Raw genomic sequence first — 19,854 nt, 5'->3', positions numbered from 1 at the left:
GCAGATATTTGCATTTTACGCCCAAGTCGACTTCCATTTCGCCAATATTATGAAAATTATATCTCAATAAACCCCATCATTTACACTAGGCAAAGAGCTAACAAACAGCGAAAAAAATCAAGAAGGCGTTTATTTTCTTTTAAAGAACTTTATGGCTTTATAAATTTAATTTGTATTATTTTTTTGGGTTTAAAAATTTCTGCAATTATGTAAAATTTGTCGACATTATTTTGTTGTAGCGATTCTGCTCGGTGGGGGTAAGTTTGCAAAAGTCCTTTTCGAAAATCTTGAGCTCTTTCCTTGTATGCAGTGGGGGCCAAAGTGTGGTATAGGCCATGGTCCTATTGAATATCGGAATTAAAATTATAAGATATAAAATATATCGAATATATGATACTTATAAGATATTTTCGATATTAAAACAGAACACAACATTATAATAATCAAAAGTATATGTGCACAATAAAATAGGAATAGTCTTTAAAAATATTATATTGTTCTTACTCTGCGTATTTGGTTTTTGATGGAGCGCACTATAGCATACCTTACAAATTGCCAGGCATCTTCTGCAGTCGGCTGATTGTCGATCAGGAGTTGTATCTCCCGCTTGAACTGCTTGGCGTACCCTTGTTTCGAGTTGTGATATCGCTCCAGACATCGAATTTGTCTAGATACGAAGGTACAAATAATGTTAGAGCCCGAACAGTCGCTATATTTAAATCTTACAGAGGAATGCGGTGTTTCGAAAAAGTGGGCTCGAGCACGGGGTCCCTATTGTCGTCGAAAACAGTTTGGTAAATGGGTATGTATTCCTCCACCTCTTCGTCCTTAAAATGTTCATCCACATATTTGCTATCAGCCTTGTGTCTCTTGACCATGGTCGAAAACGAGGTTCGCGGCTCGTCGCTCATGCGAAAAATGCTGCCAATGAAGGAGGCATAGAACGACTTCATTCCCATGCTCATCCTCTTGTCGCCCATGAGCTTCCTCTTCTCCAGGATCATGGTTTTCCGCTCCTGCACTTCCTCCATTTTAAAGGTTGCTTATGGGCTTATGTTTTTGAATATTTTTTTAAAGTAGTGTTTATGTGTTATTGTCGATTGATGTCTAACTTCATATGTGTAGAAATTTTAGGCCAGGCCTGGCTTAATAAAAAAAAGTTTATAAGAATTTGGATCATTCTTTGACATTAAATTCTAGACACGCTCCAAAGGTAAAAACAGGTGGGATTCATTTAAAAGCACCCAATAATAACCATCTCTATTGACACCCCTACTTTCTCCGGAATTGAATTGTCTCTTGACCATGGTCGAAAACGAGGTTCGCGGCTCGTCGCTCATGCGAAAAATGCTGCCAATGAAGGAGGCATAGAACGACTTCATTCCCATGCTCATCCTCTTGTCGCCCATGAGCTTCCTCTTCTCCAGGATCATGGTTTTCCGCTCCTGCACTTCCTCCATTTTAAAGGTTGCTTATGGGCTTATGTTTTTGAATATTTTTTTAAAGTAGTGTTTATGTGTTATTGTCGATTGATGTCTAACTTCATATGTGTAGAAATTTTAGGCCAGGCCTGGCTTAATAAAAAAAAGTTTATAAGAATTTGGATCATTCTTTGACATTAAATTCTAGACACGCTCCAAAGGTAAAAACAGGTGGGATTCATTTAAAAGCACCCAATAATAACCATCTCTATTGACACCCCTACTTTCTCCGGAATTGAGTTGATTGAGTAGTTCTTCGGTTGAGCTCTGAGCGTTGGCTCTTTTTATCGAAATTGTTGAGGCGATCAGAGAGCTTACCATAAAATGTGTATGCTCATCCAGGACGACTTTGAACCCTTGCAGATTAACATTTGCATTTCATGCGATGCAGCTTGCCATAAGTAGTGATGTAAAAACAGGAAAGAAGAGGACGAACAGGACGAGCAGGAGCTCCAAAGTAGAACACAAATCGAGTACAACTTTTGCAAAACTTGTTTTCCTTTGCCTGTTGGCATCGAAGCGTGGTGCCCCCACCTCAGCGCATCCCGACCGATTCCACTCCTGGAATCCCACCCAGCCCTCATCTTGCATCCTGTTTAGCTTCAATGAATGCTCCAACGCTCCGTGCACCCCCAGCCGTTTCAGTCCCTTTAACCCTTCGGTGCCCGTTCCACTTGGCCCATTCACGATGTCTATCTGCTGCTGGGCGCTTTGTTTTTGTGCCGGCCTATTCATAATTCCACAGCCGGCTGCTGGCACAAATTGAAAAGCAAACACGTGGCTCTGTAGTTGGCCTTATCACTGGCTACATTGGGATTTCGTTGCTCTGAGCCACTGACACTTCGTCATGTCCACCAGTCCGCCCGTCCATCCGGGCTCAGTTTCAGTTTCAGTTCCAGCACCAGTACCAGTGCCAGTGCCACCGGAGTCGAACCCAGGCACTCGGAATTTGAGTTTTTGTGTTGAGCTGCTGTGACACTTTTTTGCTGTCTCGTCGCAGAACCATAGTATACCATTTTGTTTGTGGGCTTAGGTCAGCACTTTGCCATTCTCATAGCTGCATGCACCAGGGTCCTCATTGTCATCATCCTGGTCTCGTCCTGCTCCTCGTCCTCGGCCTGGGCGAGTCCCTGGGCATTGTTTAATAATTTTCCTGCTTAGGGCAGGATATTTCAGCCGCACAGAACATGTCGGAGCACTTTTTTTGCCAGCGTTGAAACTTTAACTTTGGCTTAACCCTTAATGAGGGCATTATGGCCCAGGACGGCCCCTAAGCCGACGACGGGGTATCGTTGCTAATTTTCTTGGCCATTGGCGAAAGTTTAAGCCAACTTTAAGGCATTTACGGTCTCCTTTTCAGCTGCTCCCGCTTTTCAGACTTTTTCGTGCAACTGCAGATGGGCGACGGGCCAGCCATCAAAGGCAGACGCCACTCGAGCTGATTGAGATTGAGGAGAGTCCTGGTCAAGGACCCGAGTCACTTGTGTGTCGATTTCACTGGGTCGGTGTTTTACCCTCGAGTGTCCTGTATATTAATTGAAATTAAAAACACTTTCGAGTGTCCATCAAGTGTCTGCCATTAAAGTTATTACGCTATTTATGACCTGAACAGGGAAATTTCAACTGCGGGAATACGGATTCAAGATTGAATTGTTGAAAAGTGAGAAAGGGAAAATGTAATTGAACCACATATTTTATTAGCCCGAATAAATATTTTATGCTTTCTGGATTTAATACAATTTTTGGTTTCCATCAAGTATTCATTGAAGGAAGATATTTTCCATAAAGAAATGATTTATATTCGTATTTTATATCTGACTTAAGGATGTGTATGAACTAATTTGAAAGTGGTATATATTAGAATAAGCATTACAAACATTTTTTGTCTTGTTCAACTGTCAAAACACGTTTGCCAATATTACCTTGACGTAAACACTCTGAGCTCGAATATTTATTAGTTAATATTCGTGGCCAAAGCAATGTTTAAATTAACAAAGAAAAGATATGGGAATGCAGCCGGATTTATGCCTCAATTTGTGTGGTCTCCACCCGCTGTCGAGCATAAATTCCGCTGCCAAGAGGCAAAAAATTTAAATTAGCTGGCACCGGGAAATGGGAAACTGCCGTGAAAATGGGAAAGGGAGTGGAAAACACAACAGTGCCAGCTAGAACGCAAATGAAGTTGGCTTTTAATTTCCAATAAACCCTCCCCACACGGCCCGCAATATTAATGAACTGTAAAGAGAACCCTATGCAAGAGGTGTACTTTGTGTCTGTGCTTGCTTTGCTGCATGAGAGTGCTGTGCACCTGAATGTCGGACACATGTTCAATTAGGAAAATTCTCGTTTTGTGTGGCATTTTTACGGCTTGGTCAGTGCAGCATTTCCCGCTTTTCCCTACACGGTGCACCTTTTCGGACGGGAATGTAATTCATAAATCGCTTTCTGCATGCATAAGGCTGCTAATTTAATTAGTGATAGAAGGCGCGGCGAGTTCCACGAATTTTCCAACGGCTGGCTGCATCGCAGCGAAGGTTTTCCACTTGCTCAGAGCGGTCATTAAATTAAATTTCAATTAGCTGTGCACTCTCTTGTAGACTGATGCGTGCGAATGCACTGAAAAAAGTATGCAAAGTTGCTGTGTAAATATTCTGGTGGCTTGTTTAATTATTAGGCAAAACAGTTTACAGTTTTTGAATTGAATGTTAAAATAAAGCCGAGAGTCTCGGTGCTAGCGCTGCGACACCTAGCGTACGGTGTCGGTACTACAGACCCTTTCAAAGCCTGCTTAACTTATTTAGTCATAACTTTCTAAATAACAATGCGCAGGAATCTATAGAATCTACATCCGAACTTGCATATTTTATAGTTTCAGAGATCACAGCGTTTATACGGACAAGGCAAGTTCGGCTAGGATCACTAGCAGAAAACATATATGAAGTCTGTCTGTAACATAATTTACAATCTAATAATAATAATCCTAATCTACCCTACCAATAGTACGTATATTGATGATGCAAAAAAGATATCGGGACTTAATAAATTTAAAACATACAACAACTATTAGGTACACAAAAGTCCAGTATTTGCTAAAACCTAATAATTGTCTTAGATTACAAAATATCCAATCAATCAGGTTATGCCATCTGTTTTTCCTTCAGTCATGCTTTTTTATAGTGTGCCTACCTGACGCGCTTCGCATGCTAATCAGCGGAGCGTGAGAAACGAAACTGTTGCGATTATTATGCGGCTAGAACTTTGTGGTTATATGGGCTTTGTTGTCTTTCGGCCAAGATGGGAAGCTGTTTACCCTGGCCGAAAGCCAATCAAACTTTGGCTGGAACTTTGGGGACTTGTGGGCGGGCTTAGGGAGCGCGTGGAATGCAATTTGATTAGCATTTCGCACAAGGAAACAATTTGCAGCTGCCACGTGTGTGGCTGCCTGCTGAGTAATGAAAAGGGCAACTAAGAACCCATTAACCCACATTCTTCCCCGCTTAAATGCTCAGACGTGCCCCACTCAGCTGTCGCCCATGCAGTTCCCCTTCCCGCCGCCTCTGCCGACTCAGTGGGTGTGTGTGAGCGATGCACACAACAAACAGTCAACAACAAGTGCAGCAACAATGGCCAGCGGAGTCGGAATGCATTTCCGCACCACACCGCACCCTTTTATTTGCCGGCGCAAATCCCAAAACAGCAAGCGGCGACTGGGAAACAAGTCAACACCGCCTACCAACAAAGCCAAATGTTGCATGTGCCACCCGGCAACAAACCAAGCCCATCGGCTTACACTCAAACAAAAGTTGAAGTACAGCTGTGGGCTGCTGAGAACAAACATTAAGGTTATACTATGCATAGTAGTTCAACAAACGTCAAATGATTTAGAAATATAGGGAAAATATATTTTTCCTCCTTTTTTTATTGTTTATTTTTTTTCTTTTGTTATCAAGCCTTATTTTGTTATTGTTGCCAACTCAAAGAACTTCCTCCAGGACTGTTTCAGCATCTATCATAAATAATATTTAACTTATATACTTTGCGAGAGCGCTTAACAAAGGCATGGTCCAATTTAAAAAGCAGCTCAAACTGATAAAATAGACTGGTCTTAGCAATAGGGTTGTCAAATCGGTACTATCGCTATATTGCTCGCATATAGCCGAAAGCTTGTCGATTTTTGAAAAAAAGACCAACCCTCACTTTATTTTTGGTTCGTACTTTTCTCTTGTTGAACTTCCTGACTGACATCCAAATCTTTTTGTAAAATAGTCTTACATATATATATGCACATAATATAGATGCCTACCTAATAAATTTACTTATAATCCTTTCAAAATGTTAATAAATAAAACTTTTAAATAAAAAATTATTTTAAAAAGTATCATAATTTTTGCGCTTTAAGGACTTATCCGTTTTTTATGTCGTGCCTCTGCCAACACCACTGAAATACTAATACATTGCATTCCATTAGAAATAGTGATCATTAATCACATACATTCATCCTTCTTTAATTTTGTAGAGTTGCAGTGTGTCCCTAAAGCGGAAAACTCTAAGAGTCTTCGAAAAACATATAACAGCAAACTATTTTGTTTTCACAAAATACCATAATTTCTCAGAAAATATATTTTTTAACGATAGTATCGAGCCCATCGAACCATTTATATTTATTCGTTGTTCTTGTTTTTAGTTTACATTTACATTGAACAGACCTTAGAGCAGTCCAAATAAGCTTGGGTTTTCGTAAAGATATCACAAATGAGCTCTTTGATCTGCATTCCTACTGATCAGGAAAACCTGCCAGGCCTAGGTTTGAGGCACAGAAACCATAAGTCGACTTGGAGGCCCCACTCTCGGCTCAACGGAACGAAAACTAAAATGGTGGTAATGTTTCAGGTGCCAAAGGAAGAGGCAAAGGCCTAGGCTGAACTTCAGATTCCTTGTTTGCTTTCCCGTGTTGACAAACTGAAAGTCAGCACGCTTTATTACGGCTTGTTATTCCCAGGCGTCACAAGTGGCAGCCGCCGCGGAGAGGAGCTTTCGCGGTGCGAGCAGGACGGGCTACCGTCGGCTGTCCCGCTTTCGCGGCGCAAGCAATATATCCCCGTCGCACTCGCGCCGCGAAGAGAGTCTGCAAAGGCCCGAAAGAGACCGGAAATCGAAGAGAACGAAAGCTCCCGCGCCGAAGCGCCTTCGGGCGAGAGTCCTCTCGGCCGTGCTCGGCCAGGCGCTCGGCAATTTCCCAGTCGGCGGCAGGGGGGCGCACAAAGGCAGGCTACACTTTCCGCGGCGGAAACTTCAGAACTTTGGACGAGTTCGAAGCAATGACTCTGAACCCTGGCCAGGATGTATTGACATAGTTTCGGGCTGGCTCGAAAGTCATTCAGGTGCAAGTGGCGAACTTTCTCCGGCAGTTCGCAGCAGCCAGCGCTGTATTTATTTTTATCGCTGTTCATTAGTTGGCAGTTGCCATAATTTCAATTTTATAGTTTCGCCAGCATATTAATTTACGCCGCGCGCCGCCCACTTAATGCACTTTCGGGCGGGAATTTTAGATTGGTTTTCGGCGTTGATTGTCTGGCCGCAGCGCAATTGTTGCGAACATGAAAGGCTGCGCTGACGCTTAGCTCCTATTTATCATGAATAATGCCGCGCACCGGAACGAAATAAATCAAACGAAATTTATTTGACCCCATTCTATGAAAATATAATTTGGCAAAATCAAATTAGATGTAAGCAGCTTTTCTGCGAAATACTTCAGCGCGCCGATGAAATATTCATGCCCTAACAGAGGGGCCATCCGAGCCCTGCCTCGCCAATATTTCGGCCATTAACGCAGATTGAATAGTCAGGAGCGCTCCCCGTTTACCCCGTTTAGCAACCGAGTAGAGGGAAAACTTATTCGTTTGCACTCTGTTCAATTTTTTGCCTTTTCAATATAACTCTTGTAACGATACACTCAGAAAAACACGCATTCCAAATTTGAGCGCGATTTATACTTGATTTCGGACAGTATTTTTTATGAAAGAAAATGCTGCTCGTTCTTGAATTAAGAATCGTTCTTAAAACACAAGTAAACCGAAAAAATGCTTGATTCAAGAACATAATTAAATAAACAGGATCAAGCAAGTCCGGTTTCCGCTCAAACTAAGTATAAAAAAAGTTTTCTTAGTAAGCAGGAATCACATAATGTAGTAATTTTCTTAAAATTAATTTTAGTATTCTTAAATTAGGAATAAATAATTTTTTTTTAGTAGGACAAAATTAAAAAAATGATATCAACAAATGCAGTTTGAGCTTAAATCAATAATACAAAAAAGTTCTTGTTTGCTTAAAAACACCAAATGTTGCTTAATTTAAATTACATTGCACAACACTTAAATATAAACATATTATAAATTAATTTTATGATCGTAAACATTAAAAAATCTTAAAACTCAGATCCTCACACCAAGCACAATTTGAGCTTAGATCGGAAAAAGAAATATAAAATTAATAAGGAGTTTACATACGAGTACAGTCCAATCTACACCTGATCGGTTATACACATCAATAATTGTGCAATTCTGTTGTAAAAAGATGTTCAGTCTTTTCCTATAATGTGAGCGATGGGCTGGAAAAATATCGATAGTTTGAATGTAGGTATATACATATATGTATATAAAGGCTTTTAACAACATTTCTAGGTGGTTTATTGTATATTGATTTTTAAAGAATTGTCAGTTTTAATCGCAATGGCTTATGCAAGCCTGACCATGTGTTCTGCCACTGTATCTAAATATGTATGTGCATATATACAGTGTATAACATTAATATTCCGTTTTTTTTTCATTTTCAAACGTGGATAATACTTATTTTTAAAGTTTACATGCTTAAAGAAACATGGTTAAACAAAAATGAAACCGAATATTAATGTTATACATTGTACGCATGTACACATTTAAGACTGAAATCTAATAAATTAATATTCTTCGATGCACAAATTTAAAATTTAGATACAATTTAATTAAATTGAATAAATTTTTAAGGATTATTACTTCATTTACTTTTTATTTACTTCATAAAATTTAATTCGAAATTCATAATTAATAAAAAAATGTTATTTCCAAGCCTAGAAAGTTATATGTCTAAAAGCACCAAAGCTATTATTTATTATTATTATTATTTTTCTACCAATTTTCCGATCGTTCCTATAGCAGCTATATGATAGCCGTCCGATTTCGATAAAATTTAATTCAAAATTCAAAACCAATTAAAAAATATTATTTCCAAGCGTAGGGGGTTATATGTTAAAAAACATACATACAAACATTCCAATGGGAACTATAAGATATAGTTGTCCGATCCGGCTGATTCCGAGTACCTTCAACAGGACACACAAAAAATGCCTCTAGAGAGAAGGAGATTGCCATGGCCTAGTCGCCGAAGAGCTTCTTGCCCAGATCCACACACGCAGGGCGTCGGCCTTCTTAAGCACAGCCTGGACGTCGCCGTTGACGTCCACCAGTTGTATCAGGAAGTCCTCATAGGCGGACTTCACGTTGGCCGGCGGGGTGCCGATCTTGACCTTATTGAGCCAGGGCACCAGGGGCAGCACCCCGCACATGGTCTGCATGCCCAGGAACCACAGCTCCGACAGGTCCGACCAGTAGCCCTTGTAGGCGATGGAGAACACCAGGGCGGTGGGGTTGTTGCTCTCGTCGATGATGTAACTCCCAGAATGCCCACCAGTACTTATAAAACTTGTAATGCTAATTTTAATTTGTCTAACATAAAACCAAACTGACTTTTACTTTAAACAAACTGGAACTTCTGCGAAATACTTCAGCGTGGCTTTGAAGTATTCATGGCCCCACTGAGGTCCCAACGATCCCTGCCTCGCCGATAAAACGCAGATTGAATAGTCAGGGGCGCTGCACGCTTACCCCGTTTAACAACCGAGTTAGGGGGAAAACTCATTTGTTTGCATTTTATTCATTTTTTTGCCTTGCCAATCTAACTCTTCTTGCGCTACGTGTGGGAATCGTGGTATTTTCGCCTTTTTCCAGGTGGCGGCCGGGAGGAGTGGCCAAAAAGTTGGCAACACGAAAATGCTGGCAGCCATAAATTTGCCGCTTTTCAGCTAAAAAGTGGCCAGCAGTTTTGTTGGCCACGTGCAGGCTCGTTCCGGCACCCGACCTCTGCATATGCAAAAACTGAGTAATGGCAGTCGGAGAAAGTCGTCTGATCCGGCGGACGGAGCCAGCAATTGCAGCATGTTTAGCCGCTTGTTTTCGAAAACTCTATTTAATTTGGGCCTGTTCTTGTTTCGCCCAACTCACGTCCCGGTGCACTTTGGCCTCTCATTTTTCAAGTCGGCTGCGTGCGGCGCGATTTTCCTTTCTTTCGCCGACATTTTCCTCGTAGTTTTCCTTTGCGGCTGTCAGGAGTCCACACGAGCTGGCCACTGCCTAGCCGATTTTGCAGCATTTAATTTAAGTTACAGCACAAGCTGCTGAGATTTATTGCTGGACCCTTAACAAGAACTGCTGCCCCTTTTGGTGTCCCCGCCTTTCGGACCCGCCTCCCCTCTTGCCGTTTTTTAATGGAGGAGAATGGACACAATGTGAGAGTTGTAATTTTTTGCGTCCTGTCCTTTCCAGTGCTGTATTTTTTATTGAAAACTACACGGGAAAGAAGTTTCGTGAGTGCTTTTGACCCAGGGAAGCTGATCTCCCCGGACATATACTGTCCGTTTGTTTCAAGCACTCACATTGTGCTCACCCAGTTTCCTGATTTTGTAAACGTCATTTTAAAACATTTTTTAAGATTCTGATTGATTTAATTAATTTATGAAGTTCCAAGCTAATTTGAGATGAATTTTATTGTGAGCATCTTCTTGTGTTTAAGCTTGTAATTTTAATAGCTTGTATTGCCCTAAGGCCTGCTTTTAAATCCGTGCAGTAATTTAAATTCAGCTCACAATAGTAGCTAACAGAATTAACGTCAATCAAATTTATTGAGTTATTTCAGCAATCCCTTCTCAAAATTATGACTGACAGTAAAACAAATAATAAACCTATTAAGCTAGTCAAATTTGTTTCTTCATTTATTACCACACAATTCTGTTTTCACAGCCTCCGAATTTGGTTAGTCTATCAGTATTGACCTAAGCTCAATTTAATTAACGTTCTGCTAGGAAATTCGCCACATTTCTTTCCTTCTTTCACATCGCTTCAGAAATCACAGACATTTCCATTTATCTTTATGCATCTTGGTTTTATGAATAAATTGATGTCATCAAACTGGAAACTGAAACTTTGTCGAACTTCGGCCTTGGACCTCCATCGATTTCCGCCCTTTGGGTTGTACATTTCGGGCAGTGTGTGTGCACTGTGTGTGTTACTGTGTGACTTCGACCCGTTCAGAAGCCCATAAGCAATCTCAGTACAATAAATTAAACCTAAACAATTCATTCAACTGAGCGAGGTTCGGTTTCTGTTTCAGCGGCTAGGACGTCCCGGAAGGAGGATGGCCCATGGAGGAGGGTCGACAGGGGATATGGCGGAATCTCAGGGGCAATAAGGCAGAAAGCCACTTCTTAGTTTGCTTGCAGCTCAGGCGGAAACCATATAAATGCGGAAATGATAAAAATGCCTGCGAACATGTTTCCAAAGCGTATGCGATAAATTGCAGTGGCAAGAAGGTCCTCGGAAGGTCCTCGCTGTGGCCTGCCCAGCCACCCACACGGACAATGCAGCCAGACAATAAAATAATAATAAAAATAGAACAGAGCCCGGGCAGCAGACGACATCCACAATGATGAGGTTCCATTCAACTCGGATCGGGATCGTTTGGGACCGGGCTCGCCGCTGCCACTGTTCAATAAATGAATGTGGCCGAATGGAGGACACTGGGTCCCGTGGCACTGTTCAACTGAGCAAACACAAACACACGCGGAGAAAAGTCGGGGGCGCTGGAAGCAACGCCACGACTGTCAATTCAATGAAATTGTTTTACACTCAATTGAGTTGCCAACTGGAAAAGAAAACAAAAATAGCACCAAGAGCACCAGAACTAGACAAACAAACTGTTTTCGCCAGGGAAAGATTTCGGGTAATTTGCATTGCCTCCAAGCACCAGCGACCCACATTCGGCTCGAAGTTAATCTTTTCTAATACAGAATGGCCCAAACGCCGTCAGCTTTCAGGAAAAATGGCTGACGTTGGAGATGCTCGGCCGGGAAGATGGGGATTTGCGCAAAACTGATTTAACATTCTCTAAAGTCTTTGAAAATCAAATGGGACTTTCTTGCATATTCGGGAGATTGCCAAGGATATTGGTGACTTTTCAAATAAAATCAATCGATAAGCCACTTTCAGTAGGTCAAAAGTGGCAGAAAACAGTATTTTCAGAATACATTTTTAAATTTTGGTCATTTAAAAAAGTTACTCAGCAGAACGTAAAGAAAGTACTTTAATCTAAGGCAAGTTGTCAGTATTTACTTTCTTTACAACCTTTTTAAGAGGTGACTCCATATGATTATAGCTCCACAAAATCAACTTTCTCAAGTTTAAGTTAATGACTAACCGTCGTAAGCAATGGAAAAACCAGGTAGGTTAGTTTCTGTTATTAACGCATCCTAACGCTTTACAAAAACCTGTCTAAATACCTCAAATTTAGAAGTCCGATTCTTTGTGACATTTTTTTGATTTTAATTTTCTTAAGGCGTGAATTAATTTTAATAATGATTATGATCCACATCTAATTTTATACTTGTTTATTACTCTATCAGAAGCAAGCAAAACGAAACATTTTACATATAAACTGAACCTTTTTTACTCAGGTCTAATATGTGTGCTATTCAAACGCCAATGGGTGTGTTTCAAAGTTTTGCTCTATTTTTGTATTCTCCAGAGAGCAGATCTGTGAGCAAGAATCTCAAAGGTATATACTATAGAAAGACAGAGAGCAAGAGCAAGTATAGATAAGAAAAGCAAACGATCTTTTATAGAATCATTCCATACTGTGCGCTTGTCGCAGAAGGTTGTTCTGGTATACCAATTAAATCTGGACCATCCAATTGCTAGATTCTCTGCTGCTGTAATTTAGGGAAAATGTCGGCATTTGAACTGAAAAACTTAAATGAAAGCTTGGAAAATCATTTACCTGCTGATGAACTGAAGGAGGTGAAGCGAATTTTATATGGCGTTGAAGAAGAGTGAGTACAGCTGAGCAGTAATTAAGATTAGAATGAGTGACAAAACCATGTGTGGTGGCAATAAAAACCTTACTATTATTCTAAAAATACTTTAATCTTAATCTTTTGGCAAACACAGGGGGCATATCCATAATAAAAATGTCCCTGAATTTTCCGGTTGTTTACTTAAAAATATTTGTTTCGAAATGCATTTAAATATAGAACTAATACAAACTGTATCTTTCTGTATGTGTATGCCTACTCATTCATGTGTTTGGGTTTGAACATCTGGTGATGAGAGTAAAACGCTCAATGAAGCCAAACAAAACTTGAGGAAGGCAAATGCTTTTGTAATATTTAATAATAAAAATAGATGTAAAAACATATTTTCGTTAAAACAATTTATAGATCTAAAAGACTTAAGTTTTGATATACAAAGGTACAATTTTATACTTTGTTACTTATATGAGTGATAAGCCTCTTCGCAGTTTGACGACATTGCTATTTGGTGATGATCACTAACATTTTATGGGGTCGACGGGGGGTATCAATGCGTTGAACACATCTGGTCAAAAGGCTACACATATGTTTATTGTACAGACGTGCAAACTTAAGTTCTAGCAAAACCGGCATAGTTGTAGCGTAGGTTTTACGAAATCTGTTTTCTATATCATAAAATATACCTTTATTATTGCACTTAATTATAATATTATTGAAATTATTAATCACATCGTTTTCGAATGTAGCCAAACTTTGGAGTTGCCCGCCAGTGCAACAGATATCGCTCAGGAAAATGGATTTGAGATCAAGGGATATCGCTTTACGGCGCGGGAAGAGCAAACCCGAAAGCGCCGCATAGTAAGGGTTGGCGCCATCCAAAACTCGATCGTACTCCCCACTACTGCTCCCATTGAAAAGCAGCGAGAGGCCATCTGGAACAAGGTTAAGACCATCATCAAGGCGGCAGCAGAAGCCGGATGCAATATTATTTGCACCCAGGAAGCGTGGAGTAAGTCTACAACAATCCATTTTCAGTTTATAAAAATAATAACCAACTATTCCATTGATTTCGTTAGCCATGCCATTTGCCTTCTGCACTCGAGAAAAATTCCCCTGGTGCGAGTTTGCCGAGGAAGCCGAAAATGGTCCAACTACCAAGATGCTCGCCGAGTTGGCCAAGGCCTATAACATGGTCATCATCCACTCGATCCTGGAGCGCGATATAGAGCACGGCGAGACCATCTGGAACACGGCAGTGGTCATCTCGAACAGCGGTCGTTACCTGGGCAAGCACCGCAAGAATCACATTCCCCGGGTGGGAGATTTCAATGAGTCCACGTACTATTTGGAGGGCAATACCGGACACCCGGTCTTCGAGACGGAGTTCGGCAAGCTGGCCATAAACATCTGCTACGGACGCCACCATCCCCAGAACTGGATGATGTTCGGGCTTAATGGAGCGGAGATAGTCTTCAATCCCTCGGCTACGATCGGTCGACTCTCGGAGCCTCTGTGGGGCATCGAGGCACGTAATGCTGCCATCGCCAACAGCTACTTCACGGTTCCCATTAATCGCGTGGGAACTGAGCAGTTCCCAAACGAGTATACGTCTGGGGATGGTAATAAGGCCCACAGAGAGTTTGGACCATTCTACGGATCTTCATACATTGCTGCTCCTGACGGTTCAAGGACACCGGTAAGTTAAATCCCAGAAAACAAAAAATGGTGCTTACGACAACCTTAAAAATACATCTTTTGATTATTCTTTGCAATTTTCTTTGATTTATTACAGAGCTTGTCACGGGACAAAGATGGCTTGCTGGTCGTTGAACTCGATCTGAACCTGTGTCGCCAGGTGAAGGACTTCTGGGGCTTCCGAATGACCCAGAGGATCCCCCTCTATGCGGAATCTTTTAAAAAGGCTTCGGAACACGACTTTAAGCCGCAGATCATAAAGGAAAAATAATGAGGTTATTTGGCTGGATGGATGATTGTTGAGAAGTTGGCATTTTAATTTGAAACTTAAATAAAGATAGGCAGTTTTAAAAATTGGATTTTAAATATCAACTCAATTTAAAATTAAAATTTTTTTTTTGAGATTGCTACCAATGAAACACATCCCATCACTCCTGTTCAAAGACTTTCGTTATTTAATATTGACTTTCGATTGACGCCGAACTTCTTATTTAAATTCCCTGAGTCAAAATCATTTAGATTTACTTTGAGATAGCTACCAACGATCTCATTATTTTGGGCTTAAATTTAAAAAGCCAAGCCGTACGCACACTTAATCTGCCAGAACTTGAAGTCAAGTCTCCTGTTAGGAGCCACGTCCTTGGATCTGGAGAGCATCTCTATTATATCTCATTCCCCGACGACTGCTTTAAAAATCCTCCCATACAAAATGCTGCAATCTAGCATTGAGCTAAGCTTTGACTTTTACGATTATGTTACGGATGAATGGGAACCGAGGCCGGGGAATCAGGGACGAGGATGTGGTGTAAGGATGCGGATGGGACATGGGTACGAGTGTGGGTCCCGGTGGGGTGGGATATAATCTGTTTCTATTAGGTTTGCTTATCTGCATGCGACTCACATGTGCGTTTCTTTGCCGACTCCTAATGCAGTAATAATCGTTTGTGCGTTGCCAAAATGACTCGACTGACCTTGCGGAGCGTTGGCAGTAATTGGCCAGATTATTCTGAATTGGTTTCCCTGCTCTCGATCCCGACCTGACCTTGTGTGCGGCAATGGAGTTATAAAGCGAAAATTGCTTGTCGAGCAACGCAACACAAATGGAAATTATAAACTTTTGTGTACCAGGCAAGCGCCGGAGATGGAAATATGCAAATTGAATTTCGGGCGGCATCCAAGTCAAAAAGATACAAAGAGACAAATGTGCGAGTTTCGACTACGTATTTATAGCAGAGGTCACAAAAGTAACACCGAGGTGGAAGACCTCCAACTTCATTATACTGATGTAACATTTTACCTTAATTTAAAGTATTTAACGTATCTTCTTATCTTTAATGAAAAAAAGGATTCTATCTTCTATACCTAAATTTGTAGTGCCCTAAAACAAAAGCTAAAAGAACAAAAGGTTCGACCAGCACAAGTGTTATCTTAAAGTCAGTCTTAAATGCACTTAACTGTCGCCCACTTTATTGTTTTGACCCGAGCTGTTTGGGAGGGGTGGGTCGGAATATCGGATTTTGTGTGCGTCTATTTGACAAAGGTCACCCGAAAATAAATCAAATATTTACCCAGCCCCATTCGTTTATTCAAATTGAAAAGTCACTTTCGCACACGCACTCCTGGCGAAAACTGATTCGAGGCCCCGATTGCATTACCCATTCGACATGTTGCTAATAAATATGTTTTCCGGGGAAGGCCAAATAAGGCCCAAAGTGACAGAGGCCTTTCCGGGCGAGCCTTACTGGGGCACCGGGGAATAGCCAATAAAATGTGGGAGCCGCTCGTTTATAGCCGTCGGTTATCTCCGACCAGACGACTATATTTTATTCAGAGCCCGAGTTGACTGATTAGGCCCAAGATAAATTCCCAAACGTTCGCATGCTCAAGGTCCTCCAAGATAATCCCCTACATATCGGATAATAATTTTCAAGTCAGCCTGCAGCAATTACACTAATCATACACCCCTCGCCCGCCCACGGGGCCAGATGGCAATTGTGACAGCTCAGATATCACGGCGATTTCAATTAAAGCCCAACCTTTTAATTAAGCTGATAAAGTGGCTATAAAACGGGGGAGAGGCCAGCTGGTCAGCAGGCCAAATGGGCGAACTCGATTATGGGCTCATATTTAATTAAACATCATATTTAGAGCTAAGCAGGTCGGGCGAAGGCGCTTAAGTGCTCGTTAAGTGTGTGCGATGTGTGTCTGCGTCCTTAAGGATGTCAGGGCTACGGCGGGGACCGCAATCAGGACCCCGGCCGGATGTGTGTGCGGTGTGCATTCTGCGGCTGGCTGGCTGAAAAAATGCCGGGGACGTGCATCAATCTGAATGCATAATAATGGTGCCACTGTGGCAATCAGTTACTCCCAAGGCGGCATTAACCACCAGGCAAATGCATATTGAACAGGACGTCGACTCCGCATAGAGAAAACGTATATCCCCTCGAAGTTCAGGGGTGCAAGCGGATCGAAATCGTTGATTTGTTCAGCTCAATGGCTCTGGGAGCAATTGAACCAGTGCGGTGAACGTGTTCGGATTATCAATACCTGCGATTAAGTATTTTAATTTTCGTTGGCCATCGAAACGGAATTTCTTTTTCAACAAATACTTTGTCAACAATGAGCTCCTCATTAAAATGGTACCATTACGGAAGCCTTGTTGAATGTCATTTCCTAATTATTACTCAAAATGGATAAGGCAATTTCGAATATTTTTTAGATCAAAACTTAGTTTTTAAACATTTTTAAAGGAGTCAGCCGGTTCAGTTCAGTTGGCTCGGTTCGGAACAGGTTTGCAGCCCTGCTTAAAGCACCAGCAGACGCCGCACACGATATGAATGGAAAATCTTGAGCCGCGTACGTGTGCACAACAGCGGCGAGAAATGAAAAGGAAAAGGAGCTGAAAAGGAGCTGAATCACCAGGAGCAGCTGGGGAGCGAGCAGCAGGCGCAGGAGAGGAAAATTGGAAGGGAAATGCGATGCCGGGCGGCATTGTCGGTGCTCGGATGGAAATGGCGAACTGGAGATGTGCAGATGCGGACGAGGAGGAGGTGCCTCCGACTGAGCCCCCATTCTCCTGGCCTTTCCATTAAAGGGGATTATTTATTTTATTTCGTTATGCACGGCAAACAGCTTGTGTAAAGGATTTAAGCGTCTGCTGAATGTGGCAAGCAGCACAAGCCCGATCCTTATTCCCAATCCCAATTCCAGTCCCAAACTGCCTCGTAATGAAATACACGAAAACTTAAAACCAACAAACCGGCGCGCAAAACAACAAAGGCGCACCCGATATTAAATTCCAGCCGCACTTGCACTTGTTAGAGCCTGTAAGATTATAATTCTGCCACAAGGATACTCGCAGATAACTGGCATCGCAAGGGGCGGCTCCGGGGGAGTCGTCCTGTTGTGCCAGGACAATGCAGATAGGCGTTGGGGATAATAAAATATTATGCAACTGGGACTGGGGACTGGCGACGGGCGGGGCTGGGGCTGTGGCAGGAAAAGGCGCCAAGGCGGAAATGGAAAACTTGAATGCAAAAGTGGGAAATGGCTACGTATGAATGGGGTCTCCCGTTATGGAACCTGAGAGAGTGTGTGCCGAGGCATAAAAGTCAATTCCCTCGAGGGAGTTCAAAGTCTGACCTAATAATTGTAACTCGATTATTGGAGAAACCCATTTGCGAAGGGCAAACTCAAATAATTGTTTCGGTCAGCCTTCAATGTGGTTGGGGGGATTTTAGTAAATTTGCGAGCAATATTTTCTCTCACCAACAAGGAAAAGCATCCCAATTTTAATTACAACTGGGTTTTCAAAAGGTCTTGTTTGTGGTTGGGAAACATGATTTATGGGGGCTTATAGTTTTTTTTTTGCTTTTGTAAACAGTTTAGTAACGTTTATGAGAAAAATTTTACAACATTCTAGGTTTCTCTTTCATCAAAGAAGCTAATATAGTTATGCATCACTAAGGAATATACTGTTTGTTAATAGCAGATGGTAAGGGATTTATATAAAGGGATTTCTGCAAAAAGTGTGTTCAAGCTGGGATCGGAGTACCATCCCCATATTCCCCGACTATTCCCTCAGAGAAGTATTAATTAAGCTGCGTATTTGGCATTCGACTGCTCGCCATAATTGCACTTTGTGCCGGTGGGTATCTGTGCTTCCTCATTACTGCGGACCTTCGGTTAATGGACCGCAAGCCAAGCAGAAAATAAAGTGCAATACGCAAGATGTTCTGTGTTTATGACCAGAGCCCATTGGGGCTTTATAATTAATACCTGCTCGAATTAACGGCCGCCAGGTGAAAATGCTCGCAATTGTAATGATAATGTGAAGCGGAGCGTTGCCGGCCGTTAAACTTTTGCCAGGACGCACGCGAATTAAACAATAAAATATTTAAAATTTTTGCCCAGCATGAAGAACTCCTTTTCATCCTCCTTCGGCTGAATTTTCCTTTATTTTATTATTCTGATTACTGCCTTTATTGTTATGAGCCGAGAGACAAAGGAGCTGAAACTTAAACCGAAACCGAGACTGCGACTGTAACTGTAACTGTAATGGCAGGAGTAACTGAAGTGGCTACTGAGTGGGTGGGTGGGAGGTAGGTGGGCTGGAGAAGGGTGGTCGATGAGGAGGAGGGATTCTGCTGCGGTTCTGCTCGACTGCAGATCCTGTGGCTACCTGTGAAGTGTGTTCCATGCTCGACTTCTCACCTGCTCACCGCACCAATGGCAATAACAACAGCAGCAGGAAAAATCGAGAAAAGTGGGTTTCGGTGGGGGGGAAAGTGCGGTCAATGCTCTCAGCTGCTTGGACATTCTCCATATAGGGCAAAAACAGGAGTAGAGCTTGATCTTTTTTCGCGTGTAAACCGTTATTATTATGTGCGGATGTTAATGTTTATATGGCCCCTCCAGTGGTCGATGAATGTGGCGCGAACTCGATTACATTATATTGGTTTTTATGAGTGCTAAATATGTGTCTCATTACAGCTCTTTTTTGGTGCTCTGATAGTTGTGAATGGGTAACAGACAAGACTAATTATATATTTAGAAAGTTAATTTGAAATAAAAAAGAAATTAAAATAAAATGATAGGTTTAATAATTTTGTATTTAATTAGCTAGCTTTATCGATAAAGTATATAGTGCATTTTTAATTTAAGAAGATTTTAAGACTTTTCTTATATAACTGCGCTAATGTTTTTGTTCAGTTTTATCTAAGGTAGTAACTTCTGTGAGTTAGAAAAAAGGGCAATTTGATGAAAGCCTTTCTTCAGCTCCCAAGCTGACAGAAGAACAGATGCGCAAACAAGAAACAAAACAATTTCTAAATTATTTCAGTCTACACCTGCAGTGGCTTCATTCCCCATTCACCTTCACTGACTTTCACCCACAAGTGCCAGGCAGCTCTGGCCAGAACCACGCATCAGAAAGTGCCAACCCAAAGACAAAACCATAAAAATTAATTATTTCTTTTTGTTGGGCCAAAGCAAAGGAGAAATGTG

The 19,854-nt window shown here is 41.6% G+C and overlaps 2 protein-coding genes across 2 annotated transcripts; one reads left to right on the top strand and one right to left on the bottom strand.

The window, feature by feature from the left end:
• Positions 1 to 112: 112 nt before the first annotated feature.
• Positions 113 to 1,031, bottom strand: LOC108027120 (uncharacterized). Its single transcript, XM_050888563.1, has 3 exons — positions 727 to 1,031; positions 545 to 667; positions 113 to 341 (listed from the first exon to the last, which is right to left on the bottom strand). Exons 1-3 carry the CDS (start codon positions 1,029 to 1,031, stop codon positions 206 to 208), a joined length of 564 nt encoding a protein of 187 aa, XP_050744520.1. The 3' UTR covers positions 113 to 205.
• An 11,437-nt stretch (positions 1,032 to 12,468) lies between these two features.
• LOC108027032 (beta-ureidopropionase) lies at positions 12,469 to 14,708 on the top strand. Its single transcript, XM_017098229.3, has 4 exons — positions 12,469 to 12,675; positions 13,401 to 13,663; positions 13,731 to 14,350; positions 14,447 to 14,708. The coding sequence occupies exons 1-4, from the start codon at positions 12,572 to 12,574 to the stop codon at positions 14,618 to 14,620; spliced, it is 1,161 nt and encodes a 386-aa protein (XP_016953718.1). The 5' UTR covers positions 12,469 to 12,571; the 3' UTR covers positions 14,621 to 14,708.
• Positions 14,709 to 19,854: the final 5,146 nt, after the last annotated feature.

This window comes from Drosophila biarmipes, chromosome 3R (assembly GCF_025231255.1).
Source record: "Drosophila biarmipes strain raj3 chromosome 3R, RU_DBia_V1.1, whole genome shotgun sequence".
NCBI classification, from domain to species: Eukaryota; Metazoa; Arthropoda; class Insecta; order Diptera; family Drosophilidae; genus Drosophila; species Drosophila biarmipes.
The sequence above is the reverse complement of the archived record's forward strand: the minus strand, read 5'-3'. Positions and strand labels throughout refer to the sequence as shown.

Coding starts and splice junctions, on each gene's coding strand:
- LOC108027120 (XM_050888563.1), bottom strand. CDS start 1,031: ATGGAGGAAGTGCAGGAGCGGAAAACCATGATCCTGGAGAAGAGGAAG. Junction 668..726: donor TCGAAACACCGCATTCCTCT/GTAAGATTTAAA, acceptor CTTCGTATCTAG/ACAAATTCGATGTCTGGAGC. Junction 342..544: donor GATGCCTGGCAATTTGTAAG/GTATGCTATAGT, acceptor GATATTCAATAG/GACCATGGCCTATACCACAC.
- LOC108027032 (XM_017098229.3), top strand. CDS start 12,572: ATGTCGGCATTTGAACTGAAAAACTTAAATGAAAGCTTGGAAAATCAT. Junction 13,664..13,730: donor TTGCACCCAGGAAGCGTGGA/GTAAGTCTACAA, acceptor TGATTTCGTTAG/CCATGCCATTTGCCTTCTGC. Junction 14,351..14,446: donor CTGACGGTTCAAGGACACCG/GTAAGTTAAATC, acceptor GATTTATTACAG/AGCTTGTCACGGGACAAAGA.